This window comes from Cydia pomonella, chromosome 25 (genome assembly GCF_033807575.1).
Source record: "Cydia pomonella isolate Wapato2018A chromosome 25, ilCydPomo1, whole genome shotgun sequence".
Lineage (NCBI taxonomy): Eukaryota > Metazoa > Arthropoda > Insecta > Lepidoptera > Tortricidae > Cydia > Cydia pomonella.
In genome coordinates this window covers 4130937-4141426 of record NC_084727.1, presented here as the reverse complement: position 1 = coordinate 4141426, position 10490 = coordinate 4130937, and the positions used below count along the sequence as shown (strand labels likewise).

General features: G+C 36.3%; 1 protein-coding gene across 1 annotated transcript; it reads right to left on the bottom strand.

Moving 5' to 3' along the window:
• Positions 1-2490: 2490 nt before the first annotated feature.
• On the bottom strand, positions 2491-8164 carry LOC133531551 (zinc finger protein 605-like). The gene is made up of 5 exons (XM_061869843.1): positions 7928-8164; positions 6735-6867; positions 6153-6233; positions 5717-5860; positions 2491-4675 (listed from the first exon to the last, which is right to left on the bottom strand). Exons 1-5 carry the CDS (start codon positions 8054-8056, stop codon positions 3471-3473), a joined length of 1692 nt encoding a protein of 563 aa, XP_061725827.1. The 5' UTR covers positions 8057-8164; the 3' UTR covers positions 2491-3470.
• Positions 8165-10490: the final 2326 nt, after the last annotated feature.

Below are 10490 nucleotides of genomic sequence, written 5' to 3'. Positions count from 1 at the left end.
CGACAATTTTCGAATACGAATAAATAAAAACGAATACGAATGAATGACGATAAGGACTACCACATCAGCGGTCCTCAGCAAATCCGATTAGTAGACTTTGCGAAGGACTTGAAAAATATCAAGTTCAAAGAAGCTCTAGTCAAGTTTTTCATTGATCATTGGAATAGTCAAGAGATAGCCGTTATTATTCGCAACAAAACAATCTATTTGAACCACGACTTGTGCTACGTCTTCAAAGTCGTCGATGGAATAGTGCAGAGAACAATCGATGATAAGCTCTTATGCTCAAGTCACGAAGAAGCCGACACGAAGACAGTTTTCCTTGCCGGTCAATTGCCACAAGGTTCTACAACAATCATTCGAACATCAGACACAGATATTCTGGTCATTGTGTTGGCCAATGTGGAGCATTTGAACGAATCGGTTAGAGTGTGGATGGATCTCGGAGTCGGTAATGCACGTCGCTATATAGATGTTTCGGCACTGTCAGTTCAGTTAGGCTCAATGCTTTCACGCGCACTGCCTGCTTTCCACGCTTTAACAGGATGCGATTTTAATCCAGCATTGTATAAACGAGGCAACAAGAGACCTTTTGATATTTTGAAAAAATCTGAGATCTTTCAAAAAGCGCTCGCTGATGTAGGGTCGATCGTTGTGATATCCAAACAACATTACATCTACATTTCATCTACATTTACGTTGGTTGCATCTATCGCTTTATTGTCATTCTTAAAATCCCCGTTTTATCAAAGAGAATGAAAGGAAAAAAAAGAAACCAAAAAACCTTTTTCGGTCAGATTAAGAGAACCCACCAACATTTTTGTCAGATTAAGAAAATATGCGTTCAGGATACCGAGATAAACCTCCCCTATGAAAATCTGACGCGCTCGAGTATTTCAAAAAAACTTTCTTTTTTTGCATTTTCAAAAATTCATCGTAACTTATCGTCACGCCGAAATCGTCAGTTTTTTTAAAGGGAGCTTCCTTGGGGCCTACTTAACACCCCTTCCGAAAATCTGACGCGCTCGAGTAATTTTTTTTTTTGCATTTTTGACTACTTTATATTCCTACCCCCACCACGCAAACCGGCAGATTAGTATACCGTTGTTATCAGAGGCACTTGGGGCATACGTAGTATGAATATCTGACGCGCTCGAGAATGCCCAAGTAACTGTTTTTTTTAACATTTTTGAAAAACCGTACACGCCAAACCCACCGCTAAAATGGTTTTTACCATAAGAACTTTTCTTTTCGAAATTATTTTATCTTTCGATTTTGATAGGTCTCGACGGCGCCGTTGAATTACGCCATTTAGCTACCTCGCCTCCCTAACTATAAGTACCACACTCACGCATTTCCAATTTGATGGCAAAATAACGCCTTTTGGAATGTTTAACTTTAACTTTATTAATGATATAAAATGAACTAGACTAAAATATTAGTATATAACCGAAATTATAAAGTAATAGTAATAATGAAACAATAGATAAATAGTTTAATACTGAAAATTGCATGTATCAACATAGGTATAAACCTGAATCTCATATTTAATATAAAAAATATATTTTAGTTTTTCGTTGACTTACATGACATTTAAATGTACTTCTGGTCTCCCGCGAGACAGGTCTAGCCTAGTGCGGGGTCTCCTGAAAACTAAGTCCAATCTGTAGGTTTTGGCTGTCTCTGCATCAGGATGCGAACCGAAAGTAGTTATTTTATTTTATTTATTTTATTCGAAATTGTAATTACTTTACTTTTTACACTTTTGTGCCATTTTAAATTGTGAATTCTATGTATAACGTTATTTTATATGGGTGCTTGCCTGAAATAAAATCAATTTATTTATTTATTTTATGTTGTCAATCTAGTTATGCACCAACTCCTAAAAACAACTGCTGTATACTTTTTCTGTGTCCTTTTTTGTGCAATAAACATATTTTTATCTTATCTTATCTTATGTACAATTCCTTGGGTTGGTGCGGCGGCATTTGAATACTTTTTTAAACTTCATTTATTATAGACGGACGGATTTAATATAAATATAAAAATTGTTTTGTATGTAGTTTTAATTTTTTTTTTAAGTTACAGTTTTTTCTTACGTATCCAATTTTTTATAATAATATAAGTGTTTTTAATTTCAATCTTAGTAATGTACAGTAGTAAAAATGTTTTTGGTAGTATGTTTTTTAGTATGTACCTATTTTTTTTGTGTTCTTTTTTATGTCTGTTTTTTTCTGTTTCCTGTTTCGTAGACGTATGTGCCGCCACTATCATAGTTTTAAGTCAGGTCCCCACTGAAAACCAGCGCCACGGATTGCCGCGGCATTATTCTGAGTGGGGATCCTATTTTAGCGTCCAATGTTTTTCTTTATCTGTATGTTCTTCTTTTTCCAAATGTAATGTGTTGTGGCGTTAAATAAATGTATTTTCATTCTTTCTTTCTATATGAGCCTTGTTGCCTGAAAATTTTAAATAAATAAGAAATACAACTATGTGAAAAATCTTGCTTTATTGTTCAAATTAACAACTTATATCTGTGTAATATTTCTGTGGCTTAATCTTAAAATATATAATAAAGCAAAATATGCTTAGATTTGCATACCTCTGTGTACAATGTAAACGGTTATGTTTACATTACAAGAATCACATACTTATTGCCGCGCGCCACAATTGCCCACTTTCGTGTATCATTCTTGAAAACTGTTACTTGTTCTATTACTAATGAAAAATCGTAAAAAGTTACAGAGTTAAAGAGAATATTACGCAAAACACTGCGTAGGAGGCGCCATTAGCACAAACAGTAAACACACCGCCTTGATACCTCAACGTCATATTATTCTTAACAAATAATCTATGAAAACTTGTCAAAAATTGTTTATGCTATGCTATGGTTTTTGCTATTAAGCTATGATTTTCGGTTTGTGCTATACTTGCAATACTCCCTATAGGGATGTTGACTGTGTTAAAAGTAAATTACACCAGTAGGGCTAATATGGTCGGCTCTTTGTCATTTGTGACGATGCCTGTCACGTTCTAACAAGTATGTAAGTGCGAAAGTGACGGGCATAGTGACAAGTGATAAAAATGGAACCATGATACCGCCGCAGAACATTGATAGAGAAACGGAGACAGCAGTTATTTTTAAACACAATTTATGTTTTATAAATCGCAGTAACTTGAGCGCGACGTCATTTGCTAGTATTTCATATAAATTCCATATTGCACAATTGTTTTGACGGTTCGAAAAAAGAAACTTGACTAGTAGTCAAATACCCTATTATGACAAAATTAAGAATTACTTCTAAGTATTTTATTGTGTCGACTTCTCAAGGTCGAACTCTAAACTAACGATCCCTTTGACCCCAAAGACGTCAACTGACGCGCGCGGCTTCAGCCCAATACCAACCTTCGTGCATTCCGACAAGGTTCACGATGTCGATAGGTCTGGCGTTAAAGGGTTATCCAATACACTATTCGGTAGAAGCAATATCGCAAGCGGCCATACTAATGCCATGATTTGACAGCAGATGGCTCTTCAAGCTACACTTCTGCACAAAAGTCATGGCACAAACATCGCACTTAAACCGTCTATCATTATTATGTATCCTCATGTGTTCCCGCAGCGTATACTTCCGCGCATAGGACTTGTGGCAAACTTCACACGAATATTTCCTTTCCCCGGTATGTTTTACCATATGGGCATTCAGCGCTTTCTTACTAAAGAACTTATACCCACATTCGGTACATTGGCAGTTCCTTTCCATAAGATGAGTCTTCTTAATATGATACATAAGTAAACTTTTTAGAATATAAGCTTTATTGCAAACGTTACATTTATATTGTGCTTCTGAATTATGGACTTTGACCAAATGTTGATTCCGCTGATAGTAACTCCGGAACGGTTCGTTACAGAACGGGCAGTTTGAAATGTTTCTTGAACCTAAATGCTTAGTTTTCACATGGTAATGCTGTTTAGATTTACTAGCGAACACCTTATCACAGTGCGGGCACTTATGGCTACCTTCAAGATGAGTTGATCGGTGAGAATTCAAAGACCTCTTAGTAGCGAATGCAGTGTCACACTTTTTACAAGTGTAATTCGCATAATGCTTATTCATATGCTGTTTCAGCATCTTAAAAGTCTCGTATGTTGATGTGCACAGCGCGCAGTCATACACATCGCCTTTCTTAAGCTTAAACGGAAGTATATGATCTTTAATATCATTATAAATAGTTTTATTATGTACTTTAATCAAATGGTTTTTCAGAACGCTAAGATTGTCCATTTTTTCATCGCATAAAGTACAATTCAGTTCTCCTACGTCTAATTTAACGTTGTACTCTGTCATGTCGAATGTAGTTTTGAAGTCCAAGCGTTCTTTTTTATGGTCTTTTTCGGTGTGGATTCTTAAATCAGCTGGGTCCGGAAAACGTTCTTCGCAGTACCCACATAAGAATCCTAAAAGAGACTTATTTTTAAAAGGTACAGCGTTAGAGTAAGTAAGTATAGTTTGCAGGTTAGCTTTGTGTTTTTTCTTGTCGTTTTTGGCGCGTGAGGTCCAGGCGAGGTCTATCATTTCGAGGGGATCCGGTCTGGGTTGCTTGCGACCTGTCTTAGCGATCTGGTTCATTTCCTTCTTTTTTAGAGTTGTGATGTCTGGGAGCTCGCAGGAATCTGTAAGTGCAGATTTAAATGTGTAACCTCTGGAGCGAAAAACCTCATTTTTTTTACCCGCGTACCCCCAACAAATTCCACAGATAACTGCAAACCATGATGAAAAAGGAACACCATCATAATTATTTTAATAATAATTACCCTTAACCCTTAAGATTCGTAACTTGTATTTCTTTAACATTTTGAACGTCAAGAACACCTAAAGCCTTTGTAACTAGTCGTGCCCCCAGCGCCATGGACAACTATTTGTATGGCGGTCACAGTTAAAGTAACCTAGACACTTTCAAATAAGGCTTACATTAGCTTGCGTGTGCCCGTGACCTTGGCGTGTAGGTGACGTTTTTGTTTATTACGTACAGCGTTCAAAGGTTTAATATTTGAGGTGTGCAATAGAGTATATAGGCCGCTTTTCTTCTGAGGTGGAGTCTCTCTTTATCTGATGTGGAGACAAGCGGAGATCAGAGGAATATGGATCAATGCAATTGATTCCTTTCATATCCACCTCAGTGGAAAGGCAACCTTGTTATGTTACAGTCACGGCTCGCTAAGAATGCCTGGGCCCCGCTCAGCAACCTAATCCCAAGAATTGGCACAGGCACTACTTTAACTTACTTTTTATATTGCGTTGCTAAAATAATTTTTAATTTTTAAGATTATAATTTGACGACCGGTCTGGCCTAGTGGGTAGTGACCCTGCCTACGAAGCCGATGGTCCCGGGTTCAAATCCTGGTAAGGGCATTTATTCATGTGATGAGCATGGATATTTGTTCCTGAGTCATGGGTGTTTTCTATGTATTTAAGTATTTATAAATATTTATATATTATATATATCGTTGTCTAAGTACCCTCAACACAAGCCTTATTGAGCTTACTGTGGGACTTAGTCAATTTGTGTAATAATAATATTTATTTATTTATTTATTTTATAATTATATGTTAGTCTGTAAGGTATTTTATATACGGTATGTACTATGTACCTATAGGACTTTTGTTGCTTTACAAAAAATGATTTAAGATTTTTTTACTTTTAAAAAACTTACTCATGGAGGAGGCGAGCCTGTTCACAAGAGTCCTGATCTTCCTGGCGCGCTCTCCCTCTTTCCTAAGGGGCTTCTTTTGCGTCTCGGCCTTCTTCTTGCCCTCCCTTGTTTCGGGCTTGATCACTGGCATTGGGGCTTCTCTGGCTGAAAGATAAACATATGTACTATTATTTTCTACTATCTCAAGTACATGTCATTTAGCATATGAATGCAAGGTTGCTTAGTTTAAGCTCCTTTTGTGTAAAGAAAAAAAAATCTAATTTATATGGGTTTGCATGTCATTTTTTTTTGCGTAACCTCAACTCTAGTGCTGGTACCCATAAACACGGTGTGATATACGGCAGAAATCGAAATATTTTTATGTGCTCTATAAAAGAAATTTCGAAATACGTTATTAGCCGTAGGGCCTCAGATCTTACTTTTAAGCGGACTGTACCTGTATCAGCCAGGAAGTAGTCGTCGGAGTCGTCATCACTCTCATTTTTGGGCTCCACCTTCACTTCAAAGGGCTTCTCCTCTGTAAATCAGAATATTTGCAATTAGGAATCAAATAAAATATTCTTTTACCACACCAACATGTAAAGGCAGTCTTTAACATAGAGGTCTGCAGCGGAAAATCGAGTGTGCTGCTATCTCGCCGAAGGGTGACGTGTTTCCGAGGTTCCGGGGCAAACTGCCAAATCCAACACAAGAGCAGCCGATTCAACGGAGCCACGCCGTTTTGTCGCATTAATAGTGTTTGGTTTTAAGTTTATGGCGGACCACGGTCGGATCCGGACTGCCGACCCATTTATATTTTTGCTTATTTGATAAACACAAGCAGAACGGACCGCACTGGTTGTTTTATTTTAAGAAGGACCCCTGAAGAAACTAATTGGTGACACCTGGTTAGTCTACAAGATTTGTGATTTTGGAAAATTTTAAATAAATAAAGAAATTTATCATAGCGCTACAGGTTGATGCGAATTTTGAGTTCCTTCCTCATGTTGGTTTAAATTATGTTTATATAGAGACTCACCATTTTCAACACATGATTGCACCTGCTTGAGGAACTCCCTCTCGGAGACCAGCACCTGCTCCTTGAAGCGCATTGCATTCCGTAGTTGCTTGATGCAGTCCTCGCAGATGTTCCCATTTTCCAACTTGGCCAGCTGAGCAATAATACTTGTTACACATTGTTTAATTTTATATCTAGCATAACCATAACACCATAACATCGGCAATGTGGTAGAAGAAAAAGTTTTTAACTGAAATTGACATAGCACAATACACAATTACACAGGCATTTTCAATTTTACAGCAATGTATAGCTGTTGAGATTAAACACTAAACTTTGTCACTTTTGGTTCAGTGGGAAACAGTATAATCTGTAAGTTTTCAACAAGAGTATAAGTTTGATGCCAATATCTGTATGTCTCTTTGCGGCATTATAGCTCTCCAATGGATGGACCTATTTTGATGTATTTTTTTATGTGAAAGTGACCTTCCTTGCGGTGGTTCTTAGCTAGGTACCTCTTTTCCAAAATGATGTAAGACTTTTTTAGCATAAAATGTATTTTTTTGCATATAGCATAGCAGGTTCATAAAATTTAAAATTTTATTGACCTCATTGAAATTAAATTTAGTAATTTGAAGTTAATCTAGCCCAATAAACCCCCAGGAGGATAAGTTAATTCAACAACCATTAGCCATATTTTGCGAGACAAATATTTAGGATGTATTGAGCAACTTTAACTATGGGATAGGGATGAAAATTCCAAAGAAAATCAAATGTTTTTTTCGGGAATTTTACCAAATTTAGTTTTTTTCCAGTTTTATTCAGAAAAATTAAATATGTCATTCACAATGCCACTGTTGAGTGATGACAGTGTAAAATATATAAAATGCCAGAAACTATACACATTAGACATGCAACCTTAACCTTCCTGTTTAAATTCTCAATTGGCTATGGGCAACACTGCCCTCAAGACCATACAAAGAAAAAAAAAACTCCATATGGAAAAATACAGACACCTAAAAAAAAACAAAATTTTACTAATAAACATCCCATATATGTATATATTTAGTACAAGTACGCGGGGACTTCAAAGGATAAAAAACGAAGTCTTTCGTGAGAGATGATAAAACCAAAATATCTTGTGTAGTTCTTCTGTAATGTAGTTCAGTGAAATACTTAGTACAATTTTAAACGAAAATATACTGAACACTTACGACGATATTGAAACATCCCTGCAGCATATCCGAATATATTTCGGTGGTGTCCAGCGACACATAGGTCGAGTACAAATTTTTCACCAAGCCTTGGGACAAACAACATCGGCACACACTTGATAAATCCATCGTGTTTGTTATGTCATCAGTTCGACGTACATAACAATACTTGTTTAAAATCTAAACATTTCTCTAATTTTCCGATTTTACGATTGAGCTCATACTGAGATGACATATGACATTTCAATATGATAGTATGATTTTGATTTCATTAGATTTGACAACTTATTTGTAACGTTCCGTTTACCACGAATACGAAAAGAGCCCCTTTTAAAATTAAAATTCGTTTATTTCGAGTAACATAATGACTCATACATATTAATTTGGAACACTAGACTTAAACACTATACTACAAATACGAGTACACATGCATTAATACCTACAATAAAATTATACAAAGAAAATTATTATTAGATGGAATACGAATTATAAATATGTACATTTTTCTATGTGAATCACGTATATCTAATACCTTTAAACGAGCAATTCTTGTATATATATAAATATATTTCTGTGATCTCGAAAACGGCTCTAACGATTTCGCTGAAATTTGGCATATGGGGGTTTTTGGGGGTATACAATCGATCTAGATTAGTCTTATGTTTGGGAAAACGCATGTTTTCGAGTTTTCATGCGTTTTTCTATCGACGCAGAATATGGTCGCTAATTTCGTGTTGCTGGCCAGTGTCCGTCTGGCCCAGCGGGTTAAGATGCGGACTGCTAGAAACGAGTGTTACGGGTTCGAAAGTTCGAATGTCGCCCGGTGACTAACTTATGTTTTTTTTTTATATATGTTCAAGTTTATATATTTTTAATTTTTATTGTTTTAGACAATTTTAATTTAGTAAAAAAATGTTGTTAAGATTATCACCTATACACCACCATATTACAATAAATAGTTATAACCGAGCAACGCTCGGTCGCCCAGGTAGGTACTTGTATATTATACTTACAACTTACACTTTAGTTTACTAGTGTGTAAGGAGTATTTATAATAAGACACTAGTGTGTGTGTGTGTGTGTGTGTGTGTGTGTGTGTGTGTGTGTTGTGTGTGTTTTATTGACCTCTGTCGTCTAGTAGAGTAACTATTGAAGAAGAATTGAAGCACAAATGCGTGAGCAAATGTAGTGATTATATGCTCTTTGGCGTGCGCGTTGGACGGTCTGCCATCTTGTGGACTACATCGGAACCAGGAACTTCACATTTACACCTCGCACTAAAAATCTGACGTCTCCTGTGCTGCCCCTTACAGTTTATGCACGCTCCCTTTGCTATAACTTACTTCGTCGTGAATTGAACAAAAATTGGTTTATTAAGAATATGACAGAGAGCCCACCACGTACCTACACCAAATATCGCAAATTGCGGGCATCTTTCTTTATTACTCCAATTAAGACGTAGTTAGAGTGACAGAGAACGATGCCCGCAATTCGCGATCTTCGGAGTTCGCGGTAATCCTAAATCTGTGGCGGTAGGCCATCAGGAGCAGAATATAAAATAACTAATAAGGGCTGATATTTCGTGAAACGGAATCGACCCTTGCATCGGGCACGACGTCGGGCCCGTTTACAAGTGTGTATCCAATAACCACTATAGTATAATTACTAGTTTCCGCACTCAGAGATATAGACACAAAGAAACAACCGAAAATCAAACTGATTTTTTAACCGACGAAAAAAACGGAGGAGGTTCTCAAGTCGACGCGTATATATATACACCGTGTTTTTATTAAATTTCGTTAACTTCGGGGTATCGGTAAGTACGTTTAAGAAAACTAAATGGCATAGTTAATTTTCAAAAAAATTTTTTTTTTGTTTTCTTTTACTATTTTTTTTTATAATAAGTAACTAAATGTTGCATATAGCGTTGTTGTAACACGGGAATTACATTTAACTCAACCAAACAATTGAAAACTGTGACATATCAATGTCATTTCGAACGTCGATCGTCCGAGATAGTACTTACGTTTAGTAGCAAATGTATGAACTCGCACTAAACACTAATCAATAAGTAAACAGGCCCTAAGGCAAGTGTACACGCTAGTAAGGGCCTTATAAGATAAAAATAATTGATTGATTATCTCCGAAATGGAGTTAATTAGAATATCGGTGTCTTTGAGAAAGTTAATACTTAATTTAAGCTCAGGAATGCACCCTCGAAATTAACGCAAATAAAAAAAAAACACGGTGTATATATTTTTTTATGTATGACGACGCATAACTTTTTAAATTATGAAACCCGTTGCACCATTCCATATCTTATTATGTAGGTACTTACAATACAATACAAATAATCTTTATTGCACACCTCAATACAGAAACAGTACAAATAATACAACACATAAAGAAGAGGTAAACAACAGGCGGTTTCCTTCCATATTACATTACAATAGATAGAATTACATCTTTTTGATTCTACATCGCGTCGTCGGTTTCTTTCAGAAGCTGTGGCATAGATGCTGTATATATTATACTACACACGCTTGAAGAACAGTTAGTTTGG

Excerpts from the sequence above, each read along its gene's own strand:
- LOC133531551 (XM_061869843.1), bottom strand. The coding sequence starts at position 8,056 with ATGGATTTATCAAGTGTGTGCCGATGTTGTTTGTCCCAAGGCTTGGTG. Across the intron at positions 6,868-7,927 it reads AGGGATGTTTCAATATCGTC|CTGGCCAAGTTGGAAAATGG; the intron begins GTAAGTGTTCAG and ends ATTATTGCTCAG. Across the intron at positions 6,234-6,734 it reads GCAATCATGTGTTGAAAATG|AGGAGAAGCCCTTTGAAGTG; the intron begins GTGAGTCTCTAT and ends TCTGATTTACAG.